At 37.7% G+C, this 18,157-nt stretch overlaps 1 protein-coding gene across 2 annotated transcripts; it reads left to right on the top strand.

Moving 5' to 3' along the window:
- Positions 1-493: 493 nt before the first annotated feature.
- LOC105918547 (NACHT, LRR and PYD domains-containing protein 3) lies at positions 494-17,410 on the top strand (the record flags this gene model as incomplete). 2 transcript variants are annotated; one of them, XM_036133943.1, is given in 13 exon segments in its annotated part: positions 494-630; positions 8,160-8,232; positions 8,332-8,445; positions 9,071-9,181; positions 9,668-9,778; positions 9,928-10,041; positions 11,249-11,409; positions 11,522-13,307; positions 13,410-13,583; positions 14,470-14,643; positions 14,924-15,097; positions 17,070-17,243; positions 17,364-17,410. In XM_036133943.1, coding segments are annotated over 12 exon segments (3,148 nt in total), but the record flags the coding sequence as incomplete, so codon positions are not given.
- Between the last annotated feature and the right edge of the window lie 747 nt (positions 17,411-18,157).

Here is an 18,157-nt window from a genome sequence, read left to right on the forward strand (position 1 = left end):
ACTCGAGGCCTCCTGCCGATCAGGGGCCCATCAGCGCTGGTGTAACTAACTATTTCTCTGTCTTTACCTAGATAAAATATAACTAAAAGCATACTTGTCTGTTTTATGCGTCCTACATTCAAGGTAATAAGTAAGTGGGGGTCGCCTGACTGGGTAAAACGAACTGGGTCCACCGAGGGTGCTTCACCGTAGACACAGCACGGTGAAACAGTAACACCACTCTGCAGCTTCTGTGTGTCCAGTTTTGCAACATGGTGCAGCTTTAGTTTATAGAAGGCAGATACAAGTAGTGAATCAGCCCGAATTAATTTCCATCCAGCACAGGAATGAGGCATCATCTCTGATCCACGTTCACTGCAACAGAACTCTACTTTTTTCTGCCACATACAATATGGCGGTGACGTTGACGTGCGAACCTGCGCCCAACGATGAGGCCTCCGTTTGTTGTTGATCACGTGATTTTCCTCGTCTGACACGCCCCCTTTTTACTCGGTACAAGCCTCGAAGCCGGGCTTCAGACGTCCCATCACTAACTTCGGTAAAGCCCGGGGCTTGCTTTCGTTTCTTGACTGTAGTTTTGCTTAAGCAGGCGCGGGTCGTGCTGGAGACGGTGGTTTTAGCACTATAGCGGTAAGCAGCTTTCTTACCCTCTAAACGTTTGATGAACTGTTTGCGTGAGACAGCAGCGCAAACTGGCTTCTTGTTAGTCACAGGCGTAGTACGCGGAATAAATGTTTTTGCTAGTTCGTTGGCCACCATGTATAGTTGTGAAAAATACGGTCATATTCATATCGTTATCATTATTACTATTTCGCTTTTTTGCACACGGAACGGATATCTATAAAGTTGCACAACCCTGACCGAGAAACCTTTTCCGCAAATATTACGTCAGTACATTCCAGTTTTTGGAAAATGACTGTGTAGGCCTTTAACTTAGATGACTGGAAGCGTGTTGTTAGTTATTCGCACTGCAGCCAACTGTCTTGCACACGCTATGTGATTTGTGACGCGCTACCTCAGATCAAGAAACGTTTGAAGGTTTGGATTTAAATCCTTCCCTAGAAATAGTTAAAGGAACGAAACAGCCAAATCTGCAGCTGGTAGATCAGAAGCTACAAATGAAATTAACTCATGATGGAGTGATTTGTTTCTTTTGTAATGTAGCTGCGACTGCTGAAACTGAAAACGGACCCCTTCATGTGGTCACAGATCTTAAAATGACTGAACGTTTCCCTACAGCGTTTTATATACGCGTTATTCAGAGTTTTCCTTAGTTTTCAGTCACAACCCTGACTTCCTGTTTACTTCTAAGCATTGTAACCACAGTAAATCTTCATTTCACGATTCTGGATGATCACTCATGCGGTCACTGATTTGGGAATTTGTCTATTCGACCCCCTTCTCTACTCCCTTTTAATATAGACCAGGGCTGGACAATATTGCCAAAGCTTCTGTCACAATATATTTCTTAATTTCTGTCGATATAGAATAATTACAATATTTATATAAACAAAATAAAAGCCCCAGAATGACTGCCTAGAAACAGATGCCTATACAAACTGTAAAACTCCTCCAATATGACATTTTAGAAATATTTGCTTTAAAAAATAAAACCCATAAAACTTGGAGCTTTAGTCAGTGACAAATGCTGCAATTAAAGACTGTAACATATGTTGAAATATCGGAAATGTCATATCACCGTTATTGAATAAAGTTATATCGCGATACATATTAATATTGAATTATTGTCCACCCCTACAGTCACATTCAGTAAATTAACATATCATTCAGAAGTTGTTACTTAAGTAACTTCACTAAGCGAAATGCATTATATAGTTTAATCACAGACGGATGTTTGATGAAAGTATGTGTGACACCTGCTTTAAAGTTTTTTTTTTCTAAAGGTAGGCTTTTTTTAATCTTACAAACGAGCCTCATCCAAGGATCTGACTTAAGTTTTCAATGTTTTGCTTGTCCTCTCGCTTTCTGCCCTAATTTGTCAAATCATCACAAACTGGTCTGTTTATTTTGTGTCAACTCAAATTGAATCTGAGTCGTTCAGTTTTTCCGATCTTTATCCCTACAATAAGCCCTCATTGACTCTGGTTCTGATCAGGTTACGTCCTGTAAAGGCAAAGTCTCCAAACAAAGCTTAACCAGAGAACAAAATAAATTGGATGATATTTGAAATGTTACTTTAGTTCAGATATTTCATTCACAATTCAAAACAATTAGGCACAATGTGCTTATTTATATACATTGAGATGAATATGACTCGTGGTTAATTAAAACCCGAAAAGTTGCTAATGTTAATAATGCATTAAAAAAGCACCATTACAAGGACCATTTAAAAGGGATCGTTTTGTCCAATGCAGAAATGTGATGTTATGGTCTACATAGTCATGGAGACTAAAGACTTGTCAGCTCAGCTGTCCAACAGACAGTTGAAGAAACGCTGATGAATCAGACTATTCACAGTGCTGTACTTGGAAAAAAAGAGGTTTGCACAAAGGGAACCAGCAGAAGAGATGTCTGCAGCTTCAAGAGGCTTGTGAATCAAAGCCAACTTAAAGGTTTTAGGGCCATTTATAAGCTGAGGATTGCTGATGGAGACAGTGCGTCAAGAGCAACTTGAATATTTGGATACAACTGTTGCAATTGTTGTGTAAAGCCCCTCCTAAACCAGAGAAAATGTCCCAAATGTCTTGCCTGTGCTAAAGAGGGGAAAATTTGCTTTTCATAAAAATAGATAGATAGATCTATCTATCTATCTATCTATCTATCTATCTATCTATCTATCTATCTATCTATCTATCTATCTATCTATCTATCTATCTATCTATCTATCTATATATATATATATATATATATATATATATATATATATATATATATATATATATATATATATATATATATATATATTTCATTTGGAGATCTGAGTCCCAGTCTCGTTGGAGAGGGACAGAATTCAAGTTGCTTGAGAGGGACAGAATTCAAGTCGCTGTACAAATGTCATACTCCAGTATGACATTTGTACAGTGATGATTTGAGGAGCAATCCCATCTCCTACCATGTTTTTATCAAGTTCAAAAGTGAGCTCTGCCGGGGGCTTTTTAGAGCATTTCTTGCCTTCCTCAGCAAAGAAGCTGATTTGGTTGCAGATGATTTTTTCCTGCTGGACTTGATACTTGCCCACATTTCCAAAAGTACCAATACCTGCTTTGATAGCCACGTACTTTGCTTTATTGGCCATCCGATCAAAACCTCCTATAGAGTCTATGGAGCATTGTGAAAAAGGGCATGGGACTCATTAAAGCTAACAAAGCAGAATAGCTGATTAAATGTCTCTAATAAACCAGCCTGAGCTTCCATAACACCTTGGCAGTACCACAGGCTCCCTGCCAAGCTGCATTTATGCAGTAATACATGCCAAATGAGTGCAGAAGACCCAAGATCTGAGTGCACTCTGAGGTACATATACATTCTTTTCAGAAAGCTGACATTTCTATAATAAAATGTGGTACTTTTATTTAGCTCTGCAATAGCCTATAAACATTCTGATAAATTTAAATTTGGGTTTTTAATAAACAATGTTATTAAAAAAGTCATAACAATGAACTACAGTTTTTGAATCAAGTTACTAAAATAAACCTTTTAATATTTTAAAGTTAGAGGTATATGTCTTATTATGGAATTTTCTTTTCCTCATTTACCATTTGCCGTTTTTACATATGTTGACAAAAAAAATTATGAAAACCATTTTTTCTTGTGCATTGCTAAAATGGTTGAAGCTTCTTCTGCTTGTCGTCATGACTTTCTATCACAAGGTCTCACAATCATTACTATGTTAATTACATTAACATTAACTGGTTTCACCTTTGCTGTTGCAATACTTTCTGACGTAAACGTAAATGTCATGATTTTTATTGACCACCAAAAGAAATGCTGAGGCAATGCCACGTGAAGTTGTTTGTGTATAGTTTCGAATGAACATGCAAAGAAAGGGAAGCAGCGAAAGAATTTATAGCTTTCTTAGACAACAGAAAAAGTAAAGAATGCCCTGAATTTCACAACTAGTTCCCCAAGTCATTTTGAAAACTAGAAATTTAGAGAGGTAGGTTTGAGATCACTTCTCTAAAAAAAAAAAAGTAACAAAAATGTAGAAAAAGGAAAAAATAAATCTCCCTTTATGTTATATTCAGGATAAGAAAACAAAGATTTAAAAAAGCTAAATCTTAGACATTGCAGATCCAGGAAATAATCTATCATTTAGAGTGTTTTCACACCTGAGGTGTTTCATCTTCATCCATTTAAAACAAACTATGGTTCAATTCCGTCTTTGTGCAGTTTATTTCTGTAGATGTGAACTTAGCACAAGGGAACAAACCAAAACAACCATAACAAGACCATTTGGTGGAGGTGATTTCATCATGGTTTCAAACGAGTTTATGGTGAAAATGTGACTTTTTCGCGGCTCTGGTGGCTCACCTTTTAACACAGTAGTCTGACATGAAGGGGGGTGGACATGTGTCAAAGGACCGCAGGTCAGAGTCAAACCCGGGTCGACCGCGTTGAGTACTAAGGCCTCCGTATATGTGTCGCGCTACCCACTGTGCCACTAGCGCGCCCAGTGAACATGTGACTTGACCATGATCCAACACAGCTACCAAGCTTATAGGTGTACAAGCTTGATCTAAATGCCTTCCACTGGCCTTTAACTTGGCAGGGCAAAGACTGGTGGGCTTGGTCAAAAGGTTGATGTCCAGAACACAGAAGCCAATAGGAGAATCGGAAAAAGGCATGGCAGACAGGAGAAAACAGGAACGAGACAGGTTGATGGTCAGGAGGTCAAACAAGGAATTCTGGATGATTTACTCACACGATGGCTGTCAAGAATCTGGCGGTTACACACTGGGAGAGTCAGGAATATATAGTGATCCTCCCAGGTGCAGCAACTCTCAGTAATTGGAGCCGCTGTAGGTGTAACCACTCAGATCTTGATTGCAGGTGCAGCACAGGGATCAGGGAGTGACGTCATGGGACTGCAAACAGGAGGTTTTCAGGCAGGAACAGACATGAATCATCTGCATTCTTTGTTTTGATAATTTTAAAAGAGCTGAAGAAAATTGGAAGTTCTTTAAAAATTACTCTAACCTTACATATATTTTTTTTTAAATGTGCATTTATGCAGAAAATACCTGGCAAGAATGATCAGGTTGTTGATCATAAAGTCCAATATTATATCTAAAATATTGAGGCCAAATTTAATATTGCATGTCTGGATCACAAACATTTGCTCAGTTTTTTTTGTTTTTTATTTAATCCTGGGGAAACTCCAGCAGTTGTCGTCATCGCAGGCATATGTTAAAGGTGAGCAAATTACTAATTTCCAAGTGCACTTTCCTGCTCTCCAATAAGCCATTAAAGCTAAATATAACTATCAAATGAAACACTGAAATAAAGCAAACATGACCATTCAAAATCAGCTGACTGAATTTTATCTCCCACTCGAGTTTGAAAACGATAGTGTGAGTCAGTCATTCTCTTTGGATACAGCAAACTTAGACCGCCTAGTCAGCTGACAGCTGACGAAGAAAGGACATGTCTGACAACGTTGGATCACTCAATTAGGTGATATCTTAATTAACAGAGCAGATATTTGAGGTTTACACGGCTATATTCTCGTCTAAAACATCCTAAAAGTTCAGTTTTGAAAGTGTAACATTTTCAACTTTAATTAAAGTTTTTGCCACTCTCTCCCGCCATTGCGCCCGTTTGAGCAACCCGCTTCAAACCCGCACTGAACATGTGACAGGGTGGGTCACGATGGATACACCAGACCCAGCCTACAAATATGTGGGTGTAATTTGGAGCCTTTGAATTTGGATAGCCTTTGTCGCCTCGCTGTGATGTAATCAGGCTGCAAATATGGCCTTCCATAGATGCAGCCCCCACATTTAAATAAAGCTATAGGCTAAAGGTTTTTGCATGGTTTCAGATGACAGATTTTGGTTTGCTTGGAGCTTTCTGTGTGAAAATGAACCATAACCACAAGAAAAAATTCACGAGTTAAACTCAACAACTGATTCACACCATTTGCACATAAATTATAGGTTTGAAAGAGGCCTAAGTTTTAACTCATTTTTTTCAGTGCAGTTGAATACAATTTTATTTACATAATAGGTTGAAAAATCTCTAAATAAAAACTTACTCAATCTTCATTTCAAGGCAGGAAAAGGTCCCTAGCAACAAAGGAAGACCCTAATCGCAGCAAATTCAGACCTTGGACGTAAAATAAACACACCACTTTATCAGCTCTGGGGTGGGAGCAGAAGGAGCGGACACAAAAAGATTTAGTCTTAATCAGCATATGAAAGATTATCAAATTTATTGGCTAAATCAATACAATCTTAAATCATGCTAAAGAATCAGCAGTTTGTTAAGAATCAGAAAATATTACACCTTTTAACATATTTATAGCACAAAAAAAGTCATGCCCTTATGAAAAAGCATTTCCAACTTGACTTTACTATGTAAAATATGGAAAAATAAAATAATAGGTAATACGTTGTGCAGAGTATCATAAAGGGATTATTTTGGTTTTGGATAGAATTTCATACTTGACCAAAATTGAAATCTGATCCAAGTGACACAGACGTGTATTTCATTGGTTCATCCCAACTTTGCATTGTGTGTGTGTGTGTGTGTGTGTGTGTGTGTGTGTGTGTGTGTGTGTGTGGTGCCGTGGCTTTGTTTAAATACACACTGGAAACCCCCTACCGATACATGAACCCTGTCCAGCATGCAGACACCCTGATCTGTGAAACTGCTGATTTTGTTTCAGGCAGGCATTAGGTACCTTGAACACATTTTCCTCTGGCCGTATACACACACGCACTACAACTCATCGGTCATTTGACTTCACACAATAAAAGCACGTCACTCCTTCCTTTGAGTGTTTCAGGTCGAGGGTATTTCCCATTTCCACCCATTACAAGTCTGATGCTGGTAGGCGTGGATGAACAGTGAAATGTTGTGCAATTTATTTTGTTCAGTGTCCATATATCAAATCCTGATGTCTAGATGAACCTTTTATAGACTTTGTTGAAAAGTGTTCATTTAAATTGTCTCCTCGTTAGCTGAAGCTTCTGTTAGAGTTCTCCAGATTGGCTGGCTGAGCTTTCAGTCGGTGTATGCTGGCTGTGTGTCTTTTTTTTTTGGTGGAGGTAAATTCAGTTAAAACAGCCACAAACGCTCATCCAGGGTCAGCTGATAGTGATGTGGGACTGACCTTGATATCCTTATTCATGTACAGATTCACGTGGCTCTTATTCTTTTTTTCATGTGTGTTTTATTTTAATTATTTGGTTGTTTTGTACCACTTGTGTGCCAAATTGGAACCTGCCATTTTACTCATATAGCACCATCAGGAACATTTTATGTGACTCCAGATAGGGCTGGATGATATAGAAATAAAGCATATCGATAAAATAAGAATCATATTGTTTGCTATCGATAATTTGTCAAAAATTCTAAACATGTATTTTTAGTGCAGCTCTGGCCATTTAATTTTATTCTGTTGCTTACTGACCTATTTTTAGATAAACAACACACAAACACTTAATTCAAACACAACCTTTTATTTAACCAACTTTTTGCACTGCAAGTTTTAAAAAAATAAATAAGAATGAACTCTCTGAACTCTTTGAAGGTGCGGGAGAGTTCCTGTGTTTGTGATTGGTTGGGAGGATGTAAAACTGTAGTTTTGTTATTGAATTAAGGTACGACTCTAACTCCAGTGATATCCTTCTGTCAGCCATGCAGCCCCTGAATTGAGACACATCCAGTCTGAAAACCCGGTTCTGAATCTGTTCTATACGTTTGTTTTAAATCAAATATACCTATAACTTAATAAAGGACATATAAACTGCATCATTAAGTCATGTAATGCTACTCCCATGTTATACTTTTTTATATTAAATGTATAGTAAGAATGGGGGGGGGGGGGTTCAACCAAAACAAAAGTATAGCACATACAAATAATATTAAATTATTTGCTTTCTTTTTTCTTTAGAGTATGTTGGCTCTATGAATCAGTGCTTCAACATTCACTCCACCTTCATCGTTTACCCATTTATGTTTGCATTGTGTTACAGGTCAGACGCTGCTGAACCTGGAACCTAAACCTGGAACGTGCCTCAATGAATCCTAACGAAACACGATGATACCGTGAGTCCATTTTGTTTCAAACTAACATCGACGTGGGTGGTATTTTCAGTTCCTTGCACAGATTTTATAGACATGCTATATTTCTCAAATTTGTTATAGGACTGGGCTACAGAAACCAGATTGTATTGATCGTACCTGGGTGTCATGCCAGAAGGATGTGATAAAGGACCTGCCCAGTGACCTTGATGGACAACCCTCATGTGCTGAACAGATGTAAGCTGTTCGTAACGGCTATGATACTGCTGAAAGATTTTATATGACATGTGGGCCAGATATGCAAACCAAAGCTTGGTGAAATGACCTAAAACATTTTAACATCTGATAGGAATCTATTTAGTGTATATCGGGCTATTTTTAATATGCTCTTAAGTGCTGTGTTAATTTGCAACGCTATGAAGACCTTTGCTGGGCAGTGACCCACGTCTACCTGAATTTGGCATCAGTAGCTTTCATAAAATAGAATTTATTGCAATTAGCTGATATTAGTCTTTTATATTTATTTATATATATATATATATATATATATATATATATATATATATATATATATATATATATATATATATATATATATATGTGGGATATGTGGGATCACCATTGTTAGTTTAGTTTAGCTAGCTAACCTAAAACCCTCTGCTTGTTGTAAACTTGCTTCATTAGTCAGGTTGCAGTGTCTTACATAAAATTGAAAGCGTCAACCAGAAATTTCACCTGTTTCACCTGTTTGTTAGACAAATTTCCTTATTTTCTTCAACCTTGGGTCATTAATTGTGTTTGTTGTTAAAGCTCGACGTTCACGCAACATTTAAACTTAATTTTTTTTTTTTTATTGTTTCAGGATCTGGCTAAAACCGGAGTCGTCTGACTCTTGCTGTATGTCATGCTGCAGCAACGAGTCAAAGGATCTTGGTATTATCTTTAAAGGACAAACCTCAGTTGACAAGCCTGTGTAAGTATTCACAAATTATTTAAATGTTTTTTTCCGTCTCTGCCCTGTGATATAATTTTACATTCAGGTTGCCTTAAAATAGTAATGTCACCAGTCTGAGTTTGGGAATCATGCTAAAAGAAATTGCCCTTGTACTTTGACATTCTTAGGGATGGAAGAACTGACAATTTACTGACCATTTATTAGGCTAGTGACCAGCAGGATTGTGCTTATTAATATTTAGATTCTGACAACGTTGGTCAAACCTGTTTCATTGAACTGGCTGTAATAACTCATCATGAGCTAGCTGCTTGTTTTTTCATTGTATCTGTCTAGTTGTGTAGGGATGATTTTCACTGTTCAGATGAAACATTACATTTTTTTTCATTAATATTTTGCTAGAGTTGTGAGTTCACAAATATTTGGTTTACAACATCTATCAACAGTGATCTATCAAATCAGTGTTTTTTTTTTGTGCTAAAGTTGCATAATTCTACTTCGATTCAGGACGGCGCTACAGAGAGACTCTCCTTGCCTTAGCTGTGTGTCGTGCAGCAATGATGCATCAAAGGAAGTTCACTTTGCCTTTAAAGGGGGATCCTTATGTACTGAAGATATGTAAGCCGTCAAGAACAGAACGTCAAAAAAAATTATAAAATCCTAGACTGTTGTTATCAGAGTTAATATGCTGAGAATTATATATAAAAAACATATTAGAACATTATGGGTCAAATTGATGCCTGTTGTTACCATATGTTTTATTTCAGAATCCGGCTCCAGAGCCCAGGCTCTCCTCACCCCAGCTGTGAATCATGCAAGAGTGATGCCTCAAAGGAGATCGTCATCTTCTTTAAAAGATTTTTATCATCTCCTAAACAAACGTAAGCCATTTATAAACATTTGAGGATGTGGATTTTTAATCTCACTAAAATTTATATTTTCTATCTGTGTCCATTATTATTTCATGTCATGTATTTTTGGATGATATAATTCACATGTAGAATGAAGCTCTTTTGGTATAATATTCTGAACCAAAATTTCTTTTGAATATCAGTGAGGATAAGGGTGAAGATTTGAATATGCCCAACATTTGAGAAAATGTTTCCTTTACTGCATCATGTTTTTTTTTTTAGAGAGTAACATATTGCACTGAGCAAACTTCTGACTATTATCAAAAAAAAATGTGTTCCTATCCTGCCAAATCAAATTTTCACACCCTTATAATCAAGATTATGCCCATCCAGTCATCAGAGCATTTGTTGCTAACCTTCAACTGACCTTTTCTTAAACTCAAATTGTTTAGCACAAAATATGTTACATTGGTTGCATATTGTGTTTATTTATAAACTATCTTTTGTGTAAACGGCCATAGACTTATCGGAACAAAAATTACATAAGGTAAAAACAAACAAACAAACACAAATATTTTCCCCTCTGGGTATTTGTCGTAAGATATTGACAGCCGCATATAATCCTCCAAACATTTTTTAAATTGAATTAAAATCTCCCTAAAAATTACTGAAACATGTATTTTAAATATAAGAGATGCACCAGTGAGTCTTTTTGAGACTGATATGTGTTTTTTAAATGATTGATCTTCCAACTATAATTCTGACTGATTCCTATTATTTTATTTCAAATAAAACTAATGTGCTGCTGGTTCTTTGAGAGAAACAGTATCTTCCAATTTAACATAAAATGAAGGAATTACAAGATTACCCTAATTTTTGGATCAAAGCACGTGTCCTTAATATTTAGCTGATTTTTCTTGAGGTAAAATGAAATGCATTTAAACTGAAAGGAATGCTTTTATACACCCACAATGAGACTTGTTGCATTTAATGAGTAGCAAAAATAATTTGGGGGTGTTTGACCTGGTGATCACAGATTAGAGCCCATTAAGTGAAAATAGTCTGATCTCTACCTGATTGGTTTGTGCATCTCTGTTTACAATAACCGCAACATAAAAGTTCTATTTTTTATTATTAATTCCTATATGTTGGATTTTTATAAAAATATTCAACATATGCACTGCACATTTTATATATAATATAGTTTATAAAACAGGGTCTTTTTCTTTCTCCAAAGGCATAAATGGGAAAGCTCAAAGGATTTTCATCAAGAATGCACAGAAGATTTTAGAAGTCCGCGGGAGGATGGGAAGGCGTTGGAGGACGGACCATTAGAGGAGATTATAAAACAATTCTGTGACAACTTGAATGGGAAGTTGATTGATTATCTGCACAAAGGTAGGAAAATATTTCCTGCAAGATAAATCTTTTAAAACTTTTTTAAGACATGGAAATGTCTTATGTATGTGCAATATCTTTGTAATAAATCACTTATTTTTTGCTTATTCAGATGCTGCAGTTTGTCAACATGAACTTAAATCTGCTCTGAGTAAGAAGTTTCAGTGTGTGTCTGAAGGGATCGCCAAGACAGGTGACCCAACCCCTCTGAATCAGATCTACACCGACCTCTACATCACAGAGAGTGGAACCGAAGAGGTGAACGAAGAACATGAAGTTAGACACATTGAAGCAGTTTCCAAAAAACAAGATGGAGAAGAAGTGACAATCAGACTGGAGCACCTCTTCAAAGAGTCACCTGGACAAATTTACCCAGTCAGAACAGTGATGACAAGGGGAGTGGCTGGTATTGGCAAAACGGTCCTAACGCAGAAGTTCACTCTGGACTGGGCTGAAAACAAAACCAACCAGGACATCCAGTTCATATTTCCGTTCACATTCAGGGAGCTGAATGTCTTGAAAGGGAAAAAGTTCAGCTTGGTGGAACTTGTTCACCATTTCTTTACTCAAACCAAGGAAATCCACGAGTTTAAAGAGTACCAGGTCGTATTCATCTTAGATGGTCTGGATGAGTGTCGACTTCCTCTGGACTTCCAGAGTAATGAGATCCTGACTGACGTTACAGAGTCCGCCTCAGTGGACGTGTTGCTGACAAACCTCATTAGAGGGAAGCTGCTCCCCTCCGCTCGTCTGTGGATAACCACACGACCGGCTGCGGCCAATCAGATCCCTCCTTACTGTGTTGACATGGTGACAGAAGTCAGAGGGTTTGCTGACCCACAGAAGGAGGAGTACTTCAAGAAAAGATTCAGAGATGAGGAGCTGGCCCACAAGATCATCGCCCACATCAAGACGTCCAGAACCCTCCACACCATGTGCTACATCCCAGTCTTCTGCTGGATCACTGCTACAGTTCTGGAGCATGTCTTCAAAACCAGTCACACCAAAGAGCTGCCAAAAACCCTGACTGAGATGTACATCCACTACCTGGTGGTCCAAACCAAAGTTAAGATGGTGAAATATGATGGAGACGATGAGACGGATGAGCACTGGAGTCCAAAGAGCAGGAAGATGATGGAGTCCCTGGGAAAACTGGCATTTGATCAGCTGCAGAAAGGAAACCTGGTCTTTTATGAATCAGATCTGCGAGAATGTGGAATCGGTATCAAAGAGGCTTCAGAGTACTCAGGAGTGTTCACACAGATTTTTAAAGTAGAGCGAGGGCTGTACGATGACAAGCTGTTTAGTTTTGTACATTTAAGCGTCCAGGAGTTTCTTGCTGCCCTTCATGTCCATTTGACCTTCACTAAACGGGGTGTCAATTTGTTGAAAGAAAAAAATCCCTCAAAGCTCTCCAAGTTGTTCAACAAACCAAACATCACAAGTTTTTACCACAGCGCTGTGGATGAGAGCTTACAGAGTCCAAATGGACACCTGGATTTGTTCCTTCGCTTCCTCTTGGGACTTTCACTGGAAACAAATCAGAAACTCTTACAAGGCCTGATGACGCAAACTGAAAGATGCTCACAGACAAATCAGGAAACCGTCAAGTACATCAAAGAGAAGATCAATGGGAATCTGTCTGCAGAGAAGAGCATCAATCTGTTTCACTGTCTGAATGAGTTGAACGATGGCTCTCTTGTGCAAGAGATCCAACAGTTCTTATCTTCAGGAGCACTCCTCACAGATAAGCTTTCTCGTGCTCAGTGGTCAGCCCTTGTGTTCCTATTGTTATCTTCTGAAAAGACAGTTGATGTATTTGACCTGAACAAGTTTTCTGTTTCGGAAGAGGTTCTTCTCAGGCTGCTGCCGGTGGTAAAGGCCTCAAAGAAAGTTGTGTAAGTACACTTTTCATTTGGATATCATCTACATTATGGGTGAAAGTTTTGCAAAAATAAGTGTCTCCTCAGTTGATTTTATTTTTCACTCTTTGTTTTCAGACTGACTTTCTGTGTCCTTTCACAAAGAAGCCTCGAAGCTCTGTCCTCAGCTCTCAGCACCAAGTCCTCCTCCTTGAGAGAGCTGGATCTTAGCAATAACAATCTACAAGATTCAGGAATGAAACTGATTGCTGATGGACTGAAGAGTCCAAACTGCACACTGAAAACTATTAGGTGAGATAAATATATTTAGAACCTATCCAGCAGAAACCAAATACTAAACACCTGTTGCATATAGTGAGTATTTTATTTGCTTTCTACTTTAATGTTTAAATTTCAATTATTAGACTATTATTGTTGGAAAACAGTATTTTTTGCTGTACCTGTAGAGATCACATTGTTGTGACTATGACTGAAAATCTTTCAGTATTTCTATAAAAAAAAAGTATTTAGACTGATTTTTACCAAACTATCTTGTGAATCATTAAATTATATTCTGCAGTTCATCTATATGTTATATAGTAACCCCCATATGTAACTCTAAAACTTATAAATGTCTGAAGCATATTTTTGTTTTATTTTGGTGACTTCTGAGGTATATTGGCGTAGAATAGAGCAGAAAAATCCTTTATTGTCCCACATTCACAAGAAGATTCAGGTGTACCAGCAGCAAAGGGAAAGGCAAATTAAAGCATGCAGATGCACACAAAAGTTAAAAATATAAAAACAAAGAAATAGGAGTAAGAGAACAGTAAGGGTAAATATGCAACACAATAAAAATACTGTCATTTAAAATGGCACACTCGGATAAAAGAAATGTGCAACTGAGTTGGGTTATTTAAAAAAAATACTAAATGTGCATGGATATTTGTTTATAAGAACAACAGAACATTTAAAAGAAATAAAAAAAAAAAACTTTGCAATTAACATCCCAACACTTTTTGAGCTTGTTGGGAACAGTGATGGCTATAAAGTCCAACAGCTAAGTTCAAATGTTTCACTCTGACAACTTTTGGGAAAAACATTCAATCTTCCAGGAGGTTAAACGCACCTGACAAAAAAACATACATTAGCATAACTGTATCTGATGAAAAACTGTTTTGTTTTTCATTTTCTTCAGGACGAGTGGCTGTTCCCTCTCAGAGAGAAGTGTTGACCTCTTATGTCCAGTTCTCATCAGCAGGCTCTCTTGTCTGAGAGAACTGGACCTGAGCAACAACATTCTTCAAGATTCAGCAGTGAAGAAGTTGTCTGATGGACTGAGGCATCCTCTTTGCCAACTGGAAACTCTCAGGTCAGAATGGGGTAAAGTAATATTTGATCCTCAAGCAGAATGCTCTGAATATACAAACTTACTTAAACAATATATAGGAATCACTTTGACATGCTTAAGTCAAATTAGTAGAATGACCTAATGCTACTTCTCTTTTTAAAGTTATGCGGAACAGAATAATAACTGCATAGTAAAGTGGGGATATTTAAATAATTATAATTTAGTATTTAGAGATTTTTGGACAGTGATATTTTGTGGACAATAATATTTTGTTTCTTTTATAATTTTTTGTCTCCCAAAGATTGAATCTTTGTTGCCTCTCAGCAACAAGCTGTGAAGCCTTGTCTGCAGTTCTCAGCTCTGAGTCCACTAGCCTGAAAGAGCTGGACCTAAATAACAATAACCTGGAGGATTCAGGAGTGAAGCTGCTGTCGGTTGGACTGGGGAGTTCATACTGTAAGCTAGAAACTCTGAGGTAAGCCCTGACTAATGAGCTCAGTGTAAGATTGCTGGATGCACAGTGTTTGTTTCCAGTTGAATTTTGACTCAAAGCAAAAAAAAAAAGAGCCTGTTGGGATCTTCTTCTGAAGCATCTCCCTTCTTCCTCCTCCATATAATCCATATTTCTTTATCACCAGCTTCACAGGTAACTTTGCAGCTTCAGTAACTTGGTTCTCTGTCATTCAATATTGCAATCATGCTTCACAGAGCTTTGGAACCATTGTCTAAATGTGGTTTTGTTTTTGCCAAGCGGATTGAAGAAGGTCAAATGAAGAAGGTCCAAGCAGCTCAGAGGAGAGAAGAACTGAGCTCTGGAAGGTTCTTTAGGATCACCTTCAAAACTAAAAATGTGTTTTTAAGTTTCTAAATTTTTTTTTTATGTCAACCCATTACACTGAGTGATATGCACTCAATATATTTAATAAAAAACCCTAAATGATATTCCATTAGTCAATTACAAGGGGACCCATAAAGCAAGTTCTGCTGAAGACCTAACACAATCTTTGGCCTCCTCTGCTGCAAGTGTGTTTTGGCATTGTGACTCCTTTTAGCTTTATGTGTTAGTTTTACCCTAATATTTAACCTTTTACATATTTCTTAAGTGGTTGTCTTTGCAAAGGACAAGTTTAGGAGGCAATTGTTCTCAAGACATCCATTACCCAATGCAAAAGTGGGAAGAAATTGAAAATGCATAATGTGAAAGTGACCATACCACTTTTTCTTGAAGCTGCTTAGATTGAAAACTTTTAATGAATCTGTCTGGATGACTTCATAGAATTGACTTTGAAAAGCGCCTTGAGATGACGTGTTGTGAACTGGCAATATATAAATAAAACTGAACTGAATTTAATTCAAAATTAAATTGAACATTACATAGGGTGACCATATTTTCATTTGGGAAAACCAGGACACCTTGGAGCGGGGGGGGGGGGGGGGGGGGGATCTCTGTTCCCATGCATAGAGATGTCTGTGGCATGCACTCACTTAACATAGGCCTACGTAATCCTACAATAACATGATATTTACAGTTGGTTTATTAAAAATGCTTTTCAGTAAAAGTCTACAGCAATAACTCCAATAACAAATGATAATTTTATTCAAAATTTATTTATTAAAAAATGCTTAACAATTCCTGTAATGAATGAACAGCACAATAAAGGCCTCCCATTTGTCTCGACCCGGTCTGAAAGCGGGGAAACTCTTTTATAAATCGTCGGTAAACATACATTTGCGCTTCGGCATGTTGTTGGCGTACTGACAGCTATGCTATCTATCTTCTGATTAAGAACAGGGCTGCCCGCACTGACGCGGCTCAGGGATTACGTCACACGCAGCGCAGTGCCCTAGTGCCTGTCAATTTAATGGTCCAATGAAGGTAATTTAAAAAACAGGACATTTCCTCACTTTCTAAAAAAAAACCGGGGCGCCCGGGACAGGACGTGAAATACGGACATGTCCCGGGAAATACGGACGTTTGGTCACCCTAACATTACATATTACAACAAACTTCAATAACTTTTGTTGGGCTTTTATGTGATAGAGCAACACAAAGTTGTATTTTGTCGTGAATTGCAAATCATTTTTTTTAATAGTCTAAAAAGTGAGAAGGATTTTGAATATATTGGCCAGTCATTTTTGTTTAGTACTTGTGAGCAATTTGTTTGCACTGAGGTTGCATTTCAGGATGTTTGAGTTAAGGGCTAAATGCAAACTCATGCCCCACCTTTTAGGATACTATTTGTGAAAAAGAAAAAAGAAGAGTGTAACATGCATTTGAATCCCCCACTCACTATATTCTGAAAATGCAGATGGCTTTTCCCCACAACTGAAAAAAAGTAAAAATAAAAAAGTGCAACCACTTTACTGGCCAGAGTCTTCAGTTGTAAGATTTCGATCATTTCTACCGTCCTGTACTATAGTCACATTACATTATTGTCTGTGTGCAGGCTGTCTGGCTGTCTAGTCACGGGAGAAGGTTTTGCTTCTCTGGCATCAGCCTTGAAATCCAACCCATCCCACCTGAGAGATCTGGATCTGAGCTACAACTGTCCAGGGGACCTTGGTGTCAAACTTCTATCTGCTAATCTGAAGGATCCACAGTCCAGACTTGAAATTCTCAGGTATGGAAAGGCTTGATTCAGTCACAGACAGTTTTGTCGTGCTGCGAAGAAGAAAAGTTGTTTAAGCATTGTGGGAAATAAAGGAGCACTAACATTTTCTTCCCTTCAAAATTTCTTTAGAACAGACCCAGCTGGAGTTGAGTGGTTAAGACCAGGACTGAGGAAATGTAAGTGTATTTTTTAATTTTTTAATATTTAAGTTACATTTTATCTACATCTTACTGGTTTACGTCTAATGAACAAGCTTCGGGATCTTTTATTTAAGGAAATCCATTAATAGTTTGTTTCCAGGTATATGATTGTTATGGCACTGTAATATCATATGAGAGATCAGAAACTGAGACCTAAATTAACAAACCGGAGTAAAGCCAGATTCTGTGACTCTATAGAAAGTTACAACAAGCTCATATAGACAATTCGGTGTCCGGCCCTTGCTTATGGTGTACATAAGCATTATTTTGTCCCACTGTTAGAGCAGACTAAGATTTGTCAGCATTTTTCTTCCCAGACAGTAAATACCCATTTAGGCACCTATGAGTCTTTCTTTCCATTTTCTGTGTTCATTTCATGCGTATTTTAGCCCCTCATCAGGCAGCTGAGGGATGCTTATCCAAGCAGAGAAAATAGAGCAATAACATCGGTACTCATAGAGGCTGTGTGGTGTAGGACGAACGGGGGGAAAATATGAACTTTATGATAGAAATGGCGAACCGTCTTTGTCAACATGCTGCAGAGTATTAAAAGACTGAACAGACCACCTCCATAAACGACTGTGCCTCTTTAGATATCTCTTTCTGAGATGCATTATCAGGATTTCCTCCACTGTGGCCCTGTTTGCTGTTGTCTGAAGCGTTCCTCTAAATTCAAAAGCTTATCCTGAACTGCCCTCTAGTGGCCACATTGCAAAAAAAAAA

Source organism: Fundulus heteroclitus, unplaced genomic scaffold (assembly GCF_011125445.2).
Source record: "Fundulus heteroclitus isolate FHET01 unplaced genomic scaffold, MU-UCD_Fhet_4.1 scaffold_705, whole genome shotgun sequence".
In the NCBI taxonomy this organism is placed as follows: domain Eukaryota; kingdom Metazoa; phylum Chordata; class Actinopteri; order Cyprinodontiformes; family Fundulidae; genus Fundulus; species Fundulus heteroclitus.